The sequence below is a fragment of the Athene noctua genome, chromosome 1, assembly GCF_965140245.1.
Source record: "Athene noctua chromosome 1, bAthNoc1.hap1.1, whole genome shotgun sequence".
In the NCBI taxonomy this organism is placed as follows: domain Eukaryota; kingdom Metazoa; phylum Chordata; class Aves; order Strigiformes; family Strigidae; genus Athene; species Athene noctua.
This window is the reverse complement of record NC_134037.1, coordinates 256,844,772-256,863,345: the sequence shown is the minus strand read 5'-3', so window position 1 is coordinate 256,863,345 and position 18,574 is coordinate 256,844,772. Positions and strand designations below refer to the sequence as shown.

General features: G+C 43.0%; 1 protein-coding gene across 1 annotated transcript in view; it reads left to right on the top strand.

Moving 5' to 3' along the window:
* PRCP (prolylcarboxypeptidase) overlaps positions 1–13,985 on the top strand; it is a 33,306-nt gene extending 19,321 nt beyond the window's left edge. The window contains exons 5-9 of the mRNA XM_074917633.1: positions 223–380; positions 1,672–1,844; positions 4,625–4,789; positions 6,393–6,580; positions 10,853–13,985. Of these exons, the coding sequence (XP_074773734.1) occupies positions 223–380; positions 1,672–1,844; positions 4,625–4,789; positions 6,393–6,580; positions 10,853–11,057 (889 nt within the window). The 3' untranslated portion in view covers positions 11,058–13,985. The remainder of the gene's footprint in view (positions 1–222; positions 381–1,671; positions 1,845–4,624; positions 4,790–6,392; positions 6,581–10,852) is intronic.
* The last annotated feature ends 4,589 nt before the right edge of the window (positions 13,986–18,574 follow it).

The following is an 18,574-nucleotide window of genomic DNA, read 5'->3' as shown; positions in this document are numbered from 1 at the left end:
ATTATTGATATCTTTGTGCTAGTGTCGAAGACTTATAACCTTCAACAGCCATTGCATGCAGACCTGTGGAATAGTTTTGCAACATTATGGTTAGTTTGCCTAGGGCTCAGTGTCCAAGCTGAATTATAAATGCTGTGTAGATAGTGGCTGTGGGAAGGGTATTGACTAGAGGATGGAAGTTCACTTTGCAGGGGTTTAGGATCTTTTTATGTTCCTTTGCAGAGCTCTGGCGGCCTCTGCCCCAATCTGGCAGTTTGGTGATCTGGTTCCATGTGGCGCTTATTTCAGCATAGTGACCAATGATTTCAAAAAGAGTGGGACAGGCTGCTCAGAAAGCATCCGGAATTCCTGGAACGCCATTAACCGCCTTTCCTCAACAGGTAAGACCTCCCAATACTTTTTCAAAGGGTCATAATGCTCAGGATTGTGTTATGACTTCATAAAATCAGCAAGCTTGTGTTATGGCTTTTACCTGTATATATGTATTGGTTTTTTGAAACTATACTCTTAATACTGAAAACTGCCAAATGAGCTCAGCATTATTATTTAAATGTCTGTTTTGTTGAATCATAAGCTTCATTCAGGCCTGGTGTGATTCAGAATCCAGGTCCAAATGTCCCTAAGGTCAGACAGGGTGACTCCAGATCAGAGCCTCAAGGCTTGTATTGCTTTTTAACAAAGCAGGCCAGACAGTTGTTGGTCTGAAAAAAAAAAACCAAACCCATACCAACTGAGGCAGTCAGATACAGAAAAATAACAGCAATCCTTATGGATTCAGTGCTAGGGACTCTGTTGGACTCAACAATCTGAAACATCTTTTCTAACTGAAATTGAAAGGAGGTTGTGGCAATGTGGGTGTTGGCCTCTTCTCCCAAGTAATAAGTGATAGAATGAGAAGAAATGGCCTCAAGTTGTGCCAGAGGCAGTTTAGATTGGATATTAGGAAAAATCTATTCACTGAAAAGGTTGTCAAGCATTGGAACAGGCTGCCCAGGGCAGTGGTTGAATCACCATCCCTGGAGGTATTTAAAAGACGTGTAGATGTGGTGCTTAGGGACACGGTTTAGTGGTGGGCTTGGCAGTGTGAGGTTAATGGTTGGACTTAGTGATCTGAGGGGTCTTTTCCAACCTAAATGATTCTATAATCCTGTATCAGATGAGGTAACTGTACAGCAAAGGAATTAAATTAAAAAAAAAAAAAATCTTGCTACTTCAGTTCAGTGTCCTAAAGAGAAAGCCTGGTATGATGAGTTAACTAATTAAAATCAAGGAAGCTGAATTGAATAAGTTCTAGACCAGATAAAATAATGAAAGTCCCAAGAGATCTATTAATAGTCCTTGCACTGTGAGCTAGCTGGTTTGAAGTTTTTATTTCATTGGAAGAAGTGTGCCCTGATGTTGCTTTCTATCAAGAAAAATGCCAAATGTGTTGTAGATCTGTCTTTGGTTTTTTTAGATAATGTTACTTTAGCAGTGACATACCCATACATTGAAGTGTGCAGAGTGTATTTCCCTTCACTTAGAGGTGCTGACTAAAATTTGATCTCTATGCTTGTATGTATGTGGAATAATTTCACCAAATTATTTATGCTAAAATATTTTTTTAGCAGCAGAACAAGTGTCTTATGTGTTAATGGCACAATACATTAATTTATTATTTTTTTATTGAAGATGCAGGTTTACAGTGGCTTTCCAACACTTTTCATTTGTGCAGCCCATTAAAAAGTCTTCAGGATGCTGCTGTATTGAAAAATTGGCTGAGTGAAACATGGGTAAACTTGGCTATGGTGAACTATCCCTATAAAGCTGACTTTCTGCAGCCTCTGCCAGCTTGGCCTATACAGGTAACCGAGAATCAGTGTTTTGTAGAATTGACCATTTGGTTTAACTAATTCTCTCCTTGTCTCATAGCCTGCATCTTTTCCTTTATTTGTCTCTGTAGAACCAACATGGGTTGTCATGGTTTGAGCCCAGAGGGCAACTGAGCACCACACTGGGAAGGGCAAAAATGAAGCAAAAGGCTTGGGAATCAAGATTTGGGAGGGGTCGCTCACCCATTATGATCAAAAGACAGACTTATTAGGGGAAGAAAAAGGACATTGCTTTAATTCAAAACATTAACTGTAAAAACACTTAACAGACAGAATGGGACAGTGAGAAGTGTTACCATATCTTAAAAACACCTGCCCCCACTTCTGCCTTCTTCCTGGGCTCAGTTTTGTTCCTGATATCTCTACCTCTGCCCCCAGCAGCACAGGGGCAGGGGACGCAGTCAGTCTGCTTCTTCTTCCTCCAAGCGGGGGAAGCACTCTCTGCGTTCTTCCCCCTGCTCTGTGTGACGTCCCTCTCATAAGAGACAGTTCTCCACAAACTCTCCCTGTCATGGGTCCTCCCCATGGGATGCATTCTTTTTGAGATGCTCCAGCGTGGGTCACCCCAGTCCTCCCAGTGCCAGACAACAACAGCGGGGGCTGCTTCTTCCCACAGAGTCCCAGGGGTCCTCCACAGGTGAATCTCTGCTCCTCCAGTGACTTCCATGGGTGGCGGGGGGGCGGCCCTGTCATCTCACCACAGGATACAGGAGGACTCTGTCCCCCGGCACACCTCCCCTCCTTCCTCCCTCCTCCTTCCTTCCACTGACCTCAGTGTTCCCACAGGTGTCCTTCTCGTAACCGCTTTTCATAAGTCCCAACGCCATCTCAGGTTCCCCTTCTGAAATATGTTATCACAGAGGCACAGCCACCATCACTAACTGGCCCGGCCTTGGCCAGAGCTGGGTCTGACTTGGAGCCAGGGGAGCTTTTGAGAAGCTTCTCAGAGGGGGCCACCGCTGTAGCCCCCTCCCCTGCCACCAAAAACCCCGCCACATGAAACCAGCACAATGGCTGAAAAGAGAACCAGGGTAATATCTTCGTGAGCATCAGCTGGTTTGACTGTCACTTGCAGGGCTAATAAGTTGCATCAAGAGCCAGAGGAAAAGTGGCAGGGATGACTGAAAAACAGGTGTCCTGCAGATTTCTTGAAGAGCAGAAATGCTGCCCAGAAAGCACATGCAATTAGAACTTCCGATGGGAGATTATCTGTCAGAGCTTGCAGTCAAAGAAAAGGTTTTGAGCCTATGTACTTTTTGATGTGGGGGAAGTAAGTGAGAGTAAATGTGGATCCCCACGTATGTATTCCTTGCAGGGCCACTTCTCAAAGCAGAATCACTTTTCACACTTGAAAACCTTCACTTGGGCAGTTCTGTTTAATCTGCAGTGCTTTCTTCAAGATTTCTGTTTTCTTGGAGTGTTTGGGGGTTTTTTAAGACCTTGGTTGAATTTCCCTGCATGGCTTTGGGTTACTGGGTCTGACAGGTGAGGCAGGTAAGATACTAGTATTTTTGGCTGCTAAGCAGTAGTTAAATATAAAATAAAATTTTCCCTTGTGTAGAGCTGCCTGATGGAGAAGGGAAGGGACATTCATCTGTCCTCTGTGACTGTCTGCAAAGGGCAGTATGAACACCTTGAAAATTATTTCTGCTTTGTTATCTGTCTGCAGTGTATATTTGCATGAATTAGTGAGCTTTCCAAACATCTATGCTGAGTTAAGAACTGATGGCTGAGCTAGCCAAAGGATAAAACCTACTTGGAATGGGAAAATGTGGAAGCTGTGCTCTGGCGTTGTCTATAGGGAACAAGAGAGGGATTGGTTTTCTAGGCTGCACAATGAAAATAAGGGAAAAAGATTATACAGGAGAGGGAAGGATAGGAAGTTCACTCCTTGGAAGATGCACAGTTATGTCCATGTAGCTGTGCCCCTGTACTTGAACAGCACTGGAGTGGCAGTGCCTCCTTTGCTCCCTGCAGAGAGTAACTTTGGATTCTTCCAGTGGGCTGGGAGCTCAGATTCACAGCTTTTGCCCTTCACTGTTCTTTTATTAGTCCCAACTCTATGGGAGCAGGGGTAAGGAGAAAGCCTTGCCAAAGAGACTGTTTTAAGATGAAAAAACTTTCTGGGGCAGTAGCTTTTGTTTTCTGTTTTTTTGTTCTGTTTTTTCCGCTACTTGTGTCCTCAGTTAAGATTCTGAATTAAACTCTGCCTGACATTGCTCTTAATTTTTCACTGGTGAAACAGTGCCTTGTTTTACCACCTCCTATTTTCTGAACATGAAGAAGTGAGAATTTTGCAATGCTGCTGTATAAAAGGACTTAAAAAATATTAGAGCTTGCCTTACATTTATACTAGAGCAAACTACAAGGAACACAAATCTATACCTGGACCTTCTTCGTCACATACTTGCATGTGTTATCTTTCATTATAGAGGAGCTAGATGCTCTTTATTAAGTAATATCTCTTGTAAAGAATGGGAAATGGATTGAAAAGCTTGGTGATCGAAATATTAATGTTGCTCTGTTTTTAAAGGCTTAATCAGGAAATGTAAAGTTTCAGGGCCTTCACAGTAGCATGCACCATGCAAATTGAATACTGTTTTTTATGATAATGCTCAGGTATATCATTGCATAGAAAGACACTTTCTGGAAGTGGTCTGACTACTTTGAAAAGAAATTGATATCCCATTAGGTATCATATATTAATTTTTATTTCTGATAGATTTAAATTCCTCCTTCTCTCTTTGTTGCAGGAAGTCTGCAAGTTCTTGAAGGATCCCAGTCTCTCTGACAAATTGTTGCTACAGAATGTTTTCCAGGCAGTAAATTTATACTACAATTTCTCAGGACAAGCCTCATGCTTAGACATGTCTGAGACTGCAACAAAGAATCTGGGCCAGTTGGGTTGGTACTATCAGGTATGTGCTTAATCCTTTCTACATTGTAATTTAGTGAGGTTTTTGGGGCTGGAGCTGCTGAGAATTGTCCGCTCAATTAACTATCAGTATATATTGCACCAGATGTAACTGATGTATTGATGACAAATGTAAGTGTGAAGCAAGCATGATTAGAGTGGAGAGGACATGTTGCAAAAAAGAAGCATCTTCCCCAGGAGGTTTAGGTTGTGTCTTCGTTATCTAGCTAATTGTTGAGTTTCAGCTCTTTATATTGACTGAAAATGATGTGCAGCAGCATCTTGGTCTTCTAATCCCCCCATCCCAGCTGTCCACCTCAATTTGTGCAAGCAAATATGTGGGGATATGTTGAGACTAATTTCTTTCCACTAAAGCTGTTTATCCTGTAGCTCACTGAGACTCAACCTTTCCTATCAAGTACATAACAAAAATACAGATCACTGATGTCCAGGGCATTCTGGTCTCCGTATCCCATTTACTAAACACATGCAATATAGTTATATACAGTCTTACTTCTGAGGAGCAGGGCAGCTGCTTCCAGAAATAAGGTGTTAGGAATCAATGTTCAGGTCATGACTGTCTGCTCTTGACTACAGTTTCCTATGTATTTGTGCCAGACAGCCCCAGTAGATCTGCAGACTTCATAAGTTGTCCTCTGAGAAAGGGGGAAAGTGCCATATGTGTAACAAAGAATATGGCAGCTGAGCTCATCAAAACTACACATCCGCTGTGCAGCTTGTTCCTTGCCTGCTTCTGAAGGCATGTGGGAAGGGGGCAAGTAGGAACAGACAGGGTTAGATTACAGCTGGGACTGTGTTGCTTCTAGGGTATAATCTATTTTATTTTTTTTGCTAGTATGAGTAAGGTGTCAGAGAATAGTTTGTGTGAAAGACAAAACTTTTGCTTGGTATCTGTGTTCTGGATGATCTACAAGAAGGGCTGGAAGGAGGATCTGAGGAACTACAGGACTGTCAGTCTGACCTTGGTGCCAGGCAAGGTTATGGAGCAGATCATCTTGAGTGCCATTACATGACATGTACAGGGCAACCAGTTGATCAGGGTTAGTGGATGAGGGAGAGGCTGTGGATATTGTTTACCTGGACTTTAGTAAAGCTTTTGACACCATTTTCCACAGCATTCTCCTGGAGAAATTGGCTGTTCATGGCTTGGATGGGTGATGGCTTCACTGAGTAGAAACTAGTTGAACGGCTGAGCCCAAAGAGTGCTGGTGAATGGAGTTCAATCCAGCTGGTGGCGAGTCACAAGTGTTGTTCCCCAGGGCTCAGTACTGGAGCCAGGTCTGGTTAATATCTTTATCAGTGATCTGGATGAGGGGATCGAGTGCACCCTCAGTCAGTTTGCAGATGACACCAAGTTGTGTGGGAGTGTTGATCTGAGGGTAGGGAGGCTCTGCAGAGGGATCTGGACAGGCTGGAGCAATTGGACTCAGTGATCTGAAGGGTCTTTTCCAACCTAAATGATTCTATGATAGTTTGATGGTAATTACTGATCAAATCCTGTTTGAGCTTGTTTATTTGAATACTGCAGTAACAGCTATGGGACAGTATCCTGGGAATACACCTTGTTGCCCTGCTCACTCTTTCAGGCTTGCACCGAGATGGTGATGCCCATGTGCACAGATGGCATTAATGACATGTTTGAGCCTCAGAAATGGGACTTTGATGCACTTTCAGAAGAGTGTTACAGGCTGTGGGGAGTGAGGCCTCGCCCCTCTTGGATTCTTTCTATGTATGGAGGGAAAAACATCAGTTCACACAGCAACATTGTCTTCAGGTGAGTCTTGTTTCAGCTTCTGGAGAGTCTTGCACCAGTTTGGGTTGTCAGTGCAGAGAGCTTGCCCTATGTAGAAAAAGGATCTGTCTCCAACCCTCCAGCTGAATAAATGATGGGCATGATTTGTGTTGCTTTGAGAGTAAAATGGTCAAGCTACAATGGCCAAAAGCCAACTCTTCTGTCACTGTGTGACTCTAAAAGAAGAATCTGAACTGGGATTCTACCAAATGTGATTTTCTTCCCATGTGGATTCTTTCTTATCTTGTGTCCAAAGTCCACGTTTCCCGTGCTGGTAAGTGTGTTTAGCTTTTATGAAGTCAAAGCACTGTTTTTCCCCATGAAAGGAAAGTCTAAATAAGCTCTATCTGTAACACAGGATCTCGGTCGCTAAAACTGTTGCTCAGGGTAGTAGTCTTATGGAGGGGCTGGTGTGGCGTTGTTCTTTCCCTTTGATGCAGAAAAGAGGGAAGTGACTTGAGGTGCCTTTGTATCACTGCTAATTGCCCTTTTAGTCATAATTAGGCAAGTTTCAACAAACCTGTGTAAGATCCAGACACTGATGTTTTCATTCTAGCAAGGCATACTGAAGTTTGCCTGAAACACCTTTGTATGTGGATAAAAAGTGAAAGAAATGTTTCAGACTAGTACATGCTACTTGCTCTCTACTCAGTCTTCACTTTCCTTAATTTTAAGGTTAAACTGTTTTTTTTAAAGAGATGTTCGTTCTGCTGTGAGGTGATACAAAATCTTGAACAGCTAGGTACTGGCTGTTCAAAGGGTCATTACACAGTAGGGAGGCATTTTGCTTCAGAAGTTCTGACTTGCTGTACTGATTGCCTGCTGCAGGCAGCTCCTGGAAATATATATATATATATATATTCCTCTGTGCTCTGGTTAATATTGTGCAAGGTATTTAAAAAAAACCCAACCAAACCCAAAACCCTGCCACTTTTTTAAACTAAACTCAAAATTATTCTGTGCTTGGTAAATAGGTGTGTATTTTAAAAGTAGAAAGTCCTCACTTGAATTGGGGATTATTTTCCATATTTTCAACTGTGAGTGTTGGTCTGTGTGGCTCCAAAGGCTTGTTGCTTTCCTCTTGTTTGCCTCTTGCTCTTTCTGTCCCAGCAGGATATCTGCTCTAGAGTGAGAAATTCTAACTTTTTTTGAAAACTTTTTAATAAAAAAAAGTAATTGTTCGTTTAACTTAATTTCTGCAGAGTGTTGATTATTTCCAAGGCTTCACAACTCTGTACAGTAGAAATCTGCTTTGTAAGCAATACAAAGCAAACAAATCTAAAGTGTTTAAGAATTTCTGCCAGCTGAAAGAGCTTGAAATAAGAAAAGCTTGAAAGCAACCAAATGAATGAAGAAGCATTGCTGTACACACAAAGCTTCGGATCTCAAGCTGGGTTGTTTCTCTTCAAACAAATACATTGTCAACACTGTACGTTTTATATAAGAGCCTTTTATCCTCCAACACCGCAGAGTGCTTTACAAAAAATATCCCTATGTTTACCAGGGGATGTGGCTGCCTGTGGGGTAAAAATCACTGTCAGGCAACTTGCACAAGTTTAGTGTAGGAAGGGAAGAACGCTTCACCTAAAGAGAGACATTGTAGCGTGGATTTATCCAGCTGCAGTGGCATTTGGCCAGGATGCTTAAACTAGTGTTCTTGCTCTGCGAGCAGTGCATCACTGCAGATTCACACCATGTCATATGTATCGTATGGAATCGACACAGGAATCTCCATTGCCACTTGGTACCTTCTTCGAGGTGTGTATGTAGTGTGTGAGTGGTTACTTAGGCTGTAGGCAGGTATTACTTGCCTGTCCTGGGCAGTGCATCTTTATTAAAACACTAGTTTGAGGAAGTTGGGATTTTCAGAACCCCGTTTGCCCTTTCTCTTCCAGCAATTTCCACCCTGATACTCTTGCTGGAACATGCTGTGTACTTGGTGTGGAAGTGCTGCACAGTGGTGGAAAGTGTTTTAACACTATTCATGCATGTGGTGCCTAAAGAGCTTGTAGCAGCTGGTAGCGTCTCATCATTAATATACTGTGGTAGTCAAAATCAGCCCAGGTTATATCAGACAGTACAAAATTTGGTGTGCACAGTCTAAAAGTTGATATTTTTCAATCTGGATGGATCACACCTAGGTTGTATGCTTCTAAGTTAGGGCACCAACCTATCCAGTTCTGCGCTGGCAGGAGAGAGACAGAAAGCAAAGGCTCTGTTTTGAGAGCTACCAGAGCTGTGTGCAGGAGCAGGGATTATTAGCATAAAGGAAGGGAATGGAGGAGAAGTGAAGGCAGATTGCTGCCTGGCTGAAGAGAAAAGGCGAGAGAAAAAACCTAATAAAAGGGAACTTGGCGGTTGTGGAGAGTGGACCTGTTAAAAACAGATGCACAGACGTGCTGCCTGAGATTGTGTAAAACCTCTCGTTGTTCTGGGCAGGGCTGGAGGGCTGAGCAGGCTCTGAAGAGATGATGGGAAAGGGAACTGTTTGTTGTAGGATAGGTAGGACCCTATTTATGCTGTCAAGGAAATATGAATTGAAAACAGGACTAGTGTGCTGATATCTTGCATTAGGTTTTTTTTTCTTAAGCCCTACTTGCCTGACCACTGCTAGAAAGGAATGGCTGACTTTTTTTTTTTTAATTCTTCCCTTTCTTTTACTTCTGTTTACATTGCGAAACTCTTGTCGTGTAAGATGGGCAACTGAGTACTTGCATGCATACTTAGTTTTAACACATAAATAATCCTGTTGGTATTGAATTACCTTATTCTTTTAAACTGTTAAGACTTACAGTTATTTTGTGGTGAGCCCTCCATCCCCCTCCTCACAGCAAGTATGACTTCCCAAACTGCGTCAGTGCCTCTAGTGCCATCATTTGGCAGGAGCTGCAGAGGATGCAGCCAGCAGCTCCCAGAAAAGCCAGAGACAGTGTTGTTTTCTTGTGGCATGTTTAGTTTCCACATGACTGGGACCAAAAGATCCAAGTTCATGTACATCTTGGGTCTCTCAGCAACTCATCCCCCTGTTGCCAAGGTGCTCTGCTGATTCAGGCGACCTTTTAAATCAGATGCTTTTTGCTTATTGGTCAGTTCTGTATGCTTTTTGTTTTGCAGATACAAAATGTTTCTCTTCTCCTAAGTCATATTTAGAATCACTGAAAATAAAGAACTACAGAGATTCAGGATAGTTGTTTGTTTTATTTTGTTGGGTTTTTTTAATGGAGAAATAAATAACATGTTAGCTCAGACGTCTCTTAGTTCTTTCTAAAATATTCTTTTTTACTCACTATTTCTTTCTGTTATTTTCTGGTGCTGCCTTTGTAGTATTTTTCTAGGTACATATCTCTTAATGTCCAAGGATGTTTTACACTGACATACAATAATAATCTCTAAATTTGTGGGTAGGTCCAGTGTTTTACGTGAGTAGCAGATCTAGATTTATGTAGTTCCATAAGTATACAGATGTTGCTTTCTCTGTGCAGAAAGATGGACCACATGTGAGAAGAACTTTGTTCTCAAAGCTAGGAATGCTTTGAGAGATGAAAAACTCTCAACTCTGTTCAGCCATTGATTTGCTCCATGTCCCAGGCATTATCTGGAGCCAGATCTATAGTGCAAGGCATGTTTTCCTTGATTTGGGGTGAGGGAGAAGGAGTAAATTGCACTAAATTGTCTTGTCATAGAGGAAGAGTCATTTTAGACAGTTTCCTGAGGGATAAAAAACTTTATTTTAATATGGTTATTATTAGAAATAAGGAGACTAATGGAAGGTCTGAGCATTTCCTTGCAAAAACAGGTTGACATCCAGCTGAGATGGCAAAAGGTAAACTTCCTGAAAATTCAGCCCAAAAGGGTCCAGCTGATTATTAGTTTATGACAGACTGTGAAGAAGGAAAGCAAATTGCTTTGATTTTGGAATTTGGACATGTCTTGGTACAGGGGAACCTGAACCTTTTATGACAGTGACAGGTTGCAGCATATCTTATCTCCAGAGTCTGTGACACTATTACAGGTTATTATCTGAATTAGCAGATAATTAATAACAGCAGCATGGCCTTGCTTGAGCTGCTAATCTCTGTGCCTCTGTCAAGAAGGCTTCTCTCAGCAGAGCAGTGGGCAGAAGACATTGAGACAGAGCTGAGGTCTGTTTCTGTCAGTACACTTGCAAGGCTAGTTGAAAGTCAATGTGGATATGTTGACGTGAGCCGCAGCCCTAATGCAGCTGTACCCTAATGAAGTATTCTTTCCTGACAGCAATGGTGGCCTGGACCCGTGGTCTGCAGGTGGGGTGACCCAGAACATCACCGATTCCCTCGTGGCAATTGTGATCCCGGATGGAGCCCATCACCTGGACCTGCGCAGCCGCAACCCTTTGGACCCCAAATCTGTGCAGCAAGCTCGAGCCTTGGAAATCTGCTACATGAAGCAGTGGATTGAAAAGGCCAGGCACAATCACTGAAGTGTTCCTGAGACAACTGTGGTCATTATACCTTTGCTGGCTTTGCTGGGAGTAGGGCCAGGCCTTATCACATGGTCATTTGAACATTTCACTCCTGCTTCCTCACCTGTGTTGCAGTGCTAACCATTGCTTGTGCCCGTGAGAGAAGCAGGCAGCATATGGGTGGAGAGCGTTCTCAGATAATGAACCTTAGTCAGAGTGCATGGATTGAGCTGCCTGCCCTGGCTTGCTTTCCTCTTCTGCTCTTCTCAAATGCTGTACTTTACCATAAAGAGTTCCTGTTCTGGGCTTGATGCCTTCCTCGCTGCACTAGGTGATTGTCCTGGCTGCTGGTATATACAGTTGATTAAGTGGCAGTGCTGTTGATGAAACTCCTGCTGCTTTCAGTGGGATTGAATTTCAAGACCTCCTCAGCTGGTGTAAACTGTCTTGGCAGGGGCATGAAGATAATGGCGGGACAGAAATAACATCTTACTGTGATGTTTGGCGGAGAGGTAGGGAAGGCATGGGGAAGCTGGCTGTGCTGTTCATACAGAAACTAAACAGCCCTTACCCTTTGGAATCAATGCTGAAAAAGAGTAAATAGATATATTTCCCTGCCCCCTCAGTTTTCTGGCAGCTTATTAATCAAAGCTGCCTCAGGTGGCTTTTCCATTCTGTGCTGTACTGAATGGTCAGGGCTGGGCCCAGACTCATTCTGCTGATAACTGGCTGAGCATGCACAATCTGCATCAGGGCTTTATTTCTTCCTTTGCTGTTTGTGCTAATTCTGAAATATCTGCCACTGTGATGATGGTTGCCAAAGAAAACTCTGGCAATATTTTGTGTGTGTGCATATGTATCCCCCCCCAAACAGTTAGCTTTTTCAAATCAGGAAGCTTTCGAAGCTATTCTCTTGAAGAGACACTTGTGCTGGCTAGATTTTATGAAGTGACAAATAATTGGGGCTGTGCCTTGTGTGGGTTCCTCCCTCCCTCCCCCATTCTGTATATTGTTCAAATTCTGCATGATCTGTTTGCTGATGGCTCTTCAATAAAAGCCTTTTAAAAAAAATTGTTTGCAGGACAAACTATTCAAAACACAGAATGCAGCTATCCTCTTGGATCAGCCTAAAGCCTGATGCTGAGCTCAACAAGCCAGGTGCACTGGGCTTTCTGTAAGGCTTCCAAAACAGACAAACTGCCCTGATTCATGAGACAGCATATCTGACATTAATAAATGGCTGGGGCAGCCCCCTCATTTTCCAGCTTTGGCTTCATTCACACTGAAGCCCTTCTTCAGAAAGGAGTCTTTGCAGTTTAAAGGACAACTCCATTTCAGAAAGACTTGGGCAAGGCTTCTTGTCCCCAGACTCTTAAAATTCCAATTCTGTTGAAAAGTTTTCTCAGCTTTGATATGCCTGATAGTAGAGTATTTTCCTAAGACACCAGGTGGCCTTTTCTGTTTCCAGTCTCTTCCCATCCTCTGGGAACAAAGTAAACCCAACACTGAAATTTTATCTTTTAAAACACACTCCTGTACATCTTCCTTCCAGTAGAGTTCCTGCATTCCCTCGTCTTGTGTTAAACATGGCATTTATGTTCAGACTCCACAATCTGAACCTCTCATGCTCTTGAACAAGATAATTACTTAACAGACTATAGAGAACAAGAACCACCACAGGGGGAAAAGGAAGAGCTATATAGAATTTGCCTGAAACCTGTCAGCTGAAAGCTGTTGGTAATACCTTTTCCAGTAGTTCTACTTTTTGTCACTCTCCTGTAAATATACTCCAGTCTCTTACTCGTGTACTTTATAATAACATGGTGGCCTTACATTTTTTAGAAACAGAAATTATTGTTTTCTTAATCAAGTGGGTTACAGTCAAGTTTTTAGAAATACCATTGTATCTTTTTGTGTGTTAATTGATGTATGGTAATGTCCTGGTTTACTGCAAGGCAAGGAATGGAATCTGCAGGAGTAAATACAAATTTGGTTTAACTGAGCAAGGAAGAGCCTGGTCCAGCTGCTCCCACTGATTGCTCAGGGTGCTACTCCAAGTGAAAATTCTAGGATAAACCTTTCCATGTTGTGTGGAGAAAGATGTGGGGATATTCATGCATTGAGCTGTGAACAGTCTAAATTAACAGCTCCTGTATATTGTTAATCAGCTCGTGTCTCCTTCTCTCTCCCATGCTAGCTAACTTACTGTCTCAGGAAAGAACTGCTTTGTTGTTTGGAAAACACTTTTTAGTTTCAATCAGCATAAGTAACTTAAACTTTCATTCCTCTTTATTTCTTCACTCTTTTCATAAGCAGAAAAAAATGCCTTTAATAAAACGTAAACCATGCAGTTTTCAATTGTAAATTTTGAAGTTACGTTTAAAGACAAAAATTGTTCAGTGTGGTTTTGTTTGTGGGCTTTTTTTTTTCTTGTTTATTTGTTATCTTACTCCATTCAGTTTCTGTCAGTGAGAGTGCATTTTGGACCAGGTTCTTACTGCTTGGACCAGCTTATGAATTAGGTGACTGCCTTTCTGTTATTTTTAATTGCTCTTTCTTTTTACTTTTTTTCCCCTCAAGTTGAGTAGTTGAAACTTTTTTATCCCAAGCTTTCAGACTTCATCTTAAAAATATATGTACACATCTGTGTGCTGCTGAGGGACTGTCTGTGGTGTTTGGCTACCTCATAAATATTAGCTCTCCTGCTTGATTCATCCAGATGAGAATGAAATGGGCCATGAGAAATGGCTGATTTCTCTTTCCAGGTGAGTGATGATGGGCCATACTTCATCTCAGGCTTATGTATGTCCTTGGCATGTGTCTTGAATGATTGGAATTTTAAAATGTATGTTTTGTACTCATTGGGCAAAATGCAAAAAAGAAAAGAATGAATGATTTCCCCAAAGCACAAATCTTACTGGTGAAACTGCAGTTTGTATCAATAAAAATGCATTAAAATAATGAAGAGTTTCTGGAACTGGCTTTTGTTTTGTTTTGTTTTGCAAGGAAATGGACTTTTTTCCCTTGGCAGATTCAGAGTTCTGCAAATAACGTTGTCTTGTTTGTGCTTGACTCTGGAGTGGGAGGAAAACTAGTTAAAGTAATCCTCAAGTTATACACACACAGCAGTCAGGATGTCAGATGGTGAGTCTCTGCACTCATCTGGTGCAGATGAGTTTCTCATTTCAGAGGTTTCGTTGCCTGGTGAGGAGCAGGTGTATGACCTGGTTATTCTCTGTAGATGACCATGTTGAATACAATTAAGCTAACTATAATGATGAAAGATCATTTTGTTTTTGCAAGCTGATTCCAGTCCCAAGCAAACACACGGTTCCTACGTGTCAGCAATGGTGAAGGTTGTGTGAATGGATCCATAACACTCCCTGACCTGGCAAGTGGAGGTTTTAACTGGGCTGTGTAGCCCAAAGAGTTAACTGGGCAGGGCTAAGGCTACAGGGTCTTGGGAAGGAGCTAAATAGCTTCTGCAGCTTGTATTTGTAGGTAATTTTAACTTTGAAGATCATCAGAGGAGACTGTAGAAAGGAAAGCCTCTCCAGGAACCTGTAAACTGGTTTCTAATCCCAGGAAAAGTGTATGCAAAATGAGAATCGAGTTTTGTCTCCCATACAGTCTGTCCACCAAATAAGTTGCAGACAAATGTCAGTATGCTTTTAAATAAAGGGATATTTTTTTTCTACCTCTGCTCTTAAAAAGGATACTTAACTGTTGTGAATCTAATCTCTAAGGAAACACCAAATGACCTAAAGAACTTTTTGTGCGTTAAAGACTTTGCACATAGACACGGGGATAGCTTAGCTCCTTCCAGGACTAATGGTGGGATCATTGTGTCTTTCTGACAGCCAGGATGATGCTACAAAACCCATAAACATGGGGTTTAAAAGCACAGGGGATCGTATACTTGAAGCTCACATTTTTTGCTTTCCTCTGTTGATTTAGGAGAACATCATTGCTATGCACAACTTGGGATACATGTTCATGAAACTGTGTGTTCAGAGGGAAAAATTGAAATATTTTTGTCGTAGTTAAAAATGTCTGAAACTGCTCAGACTTGTGACCCAATGATACTTGCACTCACAGCCTTGACCAGCGTGAAGGAATTGCCTGTACTACAGGACCACCACAGACTTGTGCTTGCACTGGAACGATAAAATAGGTCTTCACAGAGCTGGGTGAGTAACTGATCTGTCTCATCTTTCCGAAGTACACTGCTGCTCCTTAAAATAGAAATCTTTCTGAAGTTGAAATCTTGTATGTGATTTCTACTCCTTAGGAACAATTTATAAATCATCCTCTGGAGGGGTTTGTTTGACTCCTATTACACTTCTGTCTGTCATTTGTGATAGTGTCACTGGTGATGTTTAGCATATTACTGGGTGTTATTACTGTAGCCTCTAGATTTTTTTATAATCTAGCCTCTTTGTATATTTTTAAACCAAAGCCTTGGTCTTACAAAACTGACTACAAATCTGGCCTTTTTAAGATGGTCCATATTAAAAATCTAAAATGGCCTGGTTTGGCAGCACAGGTTAGCAGAAAATGTATGTTACCTCAGCAGTGAAGCAATGGCAAAACATCTGAACTGAGGATGATATCTGGGATAAATTCATAGTGTTTAAATGCTTTCCAAATTTCCCCTTGTATCGTTAAAAAAAAAAAATCCTGATTTTATTGCTTTTAAGATGCTGGGCAACTGGTATGAATAGACTTGTGCCCCTGTATTACTTTGATTCCTTGATTTACAGTGCTTCCTCCAGGTGTAGAGACATAAGCATTGAAGCCCCAAGTCAGCCTTTCATTTTTTTCCACCAGCCCAACTCATTTTCACCAGCAAATCTGAAACTTTCACCCACATGCTTTAGGGCAGTTTCCTTCTCTGTGTCCTTTCAGTACTAGAAGCCTGATGAAGAAATTGCTTCATAGCATTAGTTACATTGCTACTCTGAGCCTTGCGGAGGTGGGGACCCGCTCTGTCCTCTCTGCAGCCCCACAGTGGAGGTCCCCCTGGTCTTGGGGCTCAATGCAGAGACAACAAATGCCCACAGCAGTAAAGAGCAAGAACGTGCTCCTTCAGCGTGGAGCACTCCATGTTTGTGCCCTCCAAGGCAGTAATAAGCTACGCCAGCTGTTGCTCATCTTGCAGTTGAGTTTTGTGTGCCAGATATTGAGCGCAGGAAAATCAGCTGGGTATTGGGGTGCTTCGGCTGTAACACGGGAGTACCTCCACATGGAAAATGTATTTTCCATTCCCCTCAGTGCTATATCCAAGTGTTTCCTCCGTGGGGAGCGAGGGCTCCCGGGGGCGGGCAGGGCCGGCTGCTGCCCAGCTCTCAGGGGCTTTCCCCTCCACTGGTGATTTGCAAAATCTTTTAGTTCAATCCCCCAGTTTAGAAAGTAGGGGCAGCGAAACACTGAGACCGGGAATAGCAAATCCCTTCCGTTTGTCTTGTTGTTTTCTAATGTATGCGACCTCTCTGGGTGGTTTAAGCGGTTTAGGTACTTTCTATAAAAGGGATCTTTTAATGACAAAACTAATGTGATTATCTTACCAAGTGTGAGAGGCGTATTCAAGGTTTAAAGAAAATCTGTTAGAATAGCTGAATGTATCTGCTTAATCCTTTCTCTAATGTGGGTGGACAATGCTCTGGGAAGCAATTGGTCTTTCTTTCTTAGAGTAAATGCCTGGTCTCCAGAGGTAGGAACTTGTTTGCAGCTTTTTATACCCTTACGCTTCACCTTCTAGAGAATACAAAGGCGCAGGAGAGAGGCAGAGAGCTTTGAGAGGCCAAGTTTTTTCTCAAATAGCTGGGGGTGTAACCAATACGGGGCCAATTCCGGCAGGCAGCCGAGCACCCTCCTCTCCCTTTGACTGCCACCTGAATAGAGGGTTCTCCTTTTGCCCCCCTGCAAAACCACGTTCCCTGCAACATGAAATACAGCAATGCTTTTTTCTTTCTGAGCATGCGGGGAAGCTGCCTGCAGTTACGTGGATGACAGGACCCTGTCTGGTTCTGTGTGCTGGGTGAGCAGCCCTTCCCACACGGATCCACAGCTTTAGTCCTGTTTTCCCTATCAACCCTTTGGAAAGGCTTGGACCTGCTGATAAGTTATCACAGGGTGATGCCTGAGCAGGGGTGAACATGCCCTTGCTCGGACAGGGAGGACAGCACTGAGGGGTGATGCTGTGGCATGCAGCCATAGCTAGACCTCTTCTGGTACCAGCCTCGTGTTGCTCAGCTCCTCCACTGTTCATAGATCTGTGCTTGTGAATCTTTGATTTCCGCATGTCCATCTGGATACGCAGATCTTAAAAACATTAGGAAATCCTCTTGTCTGCAATAGTTAGCAAGATAGATAGAACCCCCTGCCTTACCGGTGTATTTAACAAAGCAAGTCATGGCTTTGGGACTTTAGCATGTGGATTTGGCTTTATATCAGAGGAAAACGTGTTGCCTTTTGCAATTTGTTATCCAAACATCCTCAAAACAGCACATAAGGAGGAAAAGCATATTGAGCTGCTGCCTTTCCCAGTTTGAATGAAAACACGCTGTCTCCTCTCAGCACCTAGCAGAGTAACACAAGGAAAAGAGTTACCTCAACATCAGCATGTCCTCTTCACGGAGACAGACACTGAGCTGTGGCCCTACATGCTTGTCTGGCTACTCTGGCTGTGGAGTTGGCACTGGGCTCTCTGTTGTGGAGAGAGACAGTATTGAAGGACTGTGCACAACCTAAAAACCAGCCCCAGATTGTAACAAACTAGATTTTCTGAAAAAAGGGAAAGCAATTTGTACAGATGAGGCCTTGGCATCTCCCCAGCAGGCTGCTGAACTATCAGTAATAGTAGGATGGTTCAGGTTGAAGGGACTCCAGGAGGTCTCTAGTCCAACCTCCTGCTCACAGCCGGGTCGATTACAGGGTTCCTCACTGATATATCCAGTTGGGTCCTGAAACCCCCAAGGACGGAGCCTGCACAGCCTCTCTGGGCATCGTGCTCAACTGTCTGCACGGCAGAAATGTTTTGTATCTAGTCTGAACCTCTTGTTTCAGTTTACATGTGCTTTTACCCTCCCACCATGCACCATTGTGAAGAACCCTGCTCTGTCGTCTTGATGAGCCCTGTAGGAACTGGGGGCTACTCTTAGGTGCCCCCAAATCTATTCCTTTTCCAGGCTGAACAAGTCTAGCTCCCCCATCCTTTCCTCACAGGTCAAGTCCTCCAACCCCAACCATCCCAGTGGTACTCCACTGAACTTGAACAATGCCTTCTACTGGGAGGCCCCAAACTGGATGCAGTATTTGATTTGTGGCCACCAAGCACCAACGAGGGGGGGATGATCCCTTTCCTGAATCTTCTGGCTCTGTTCCTGTGGCCCAGGAGGCTGTTGGTCTTTCTGCTGCCAGGACATGCCCAGCTTGATGTCCATCAGGACCCTCGGGACCTTTTCGACAGAGCTGCTCCCCAGGCTGTCAGTGCCCAGCCTGCACCACTGCAATGAGTCCTTCCTTCATAAACG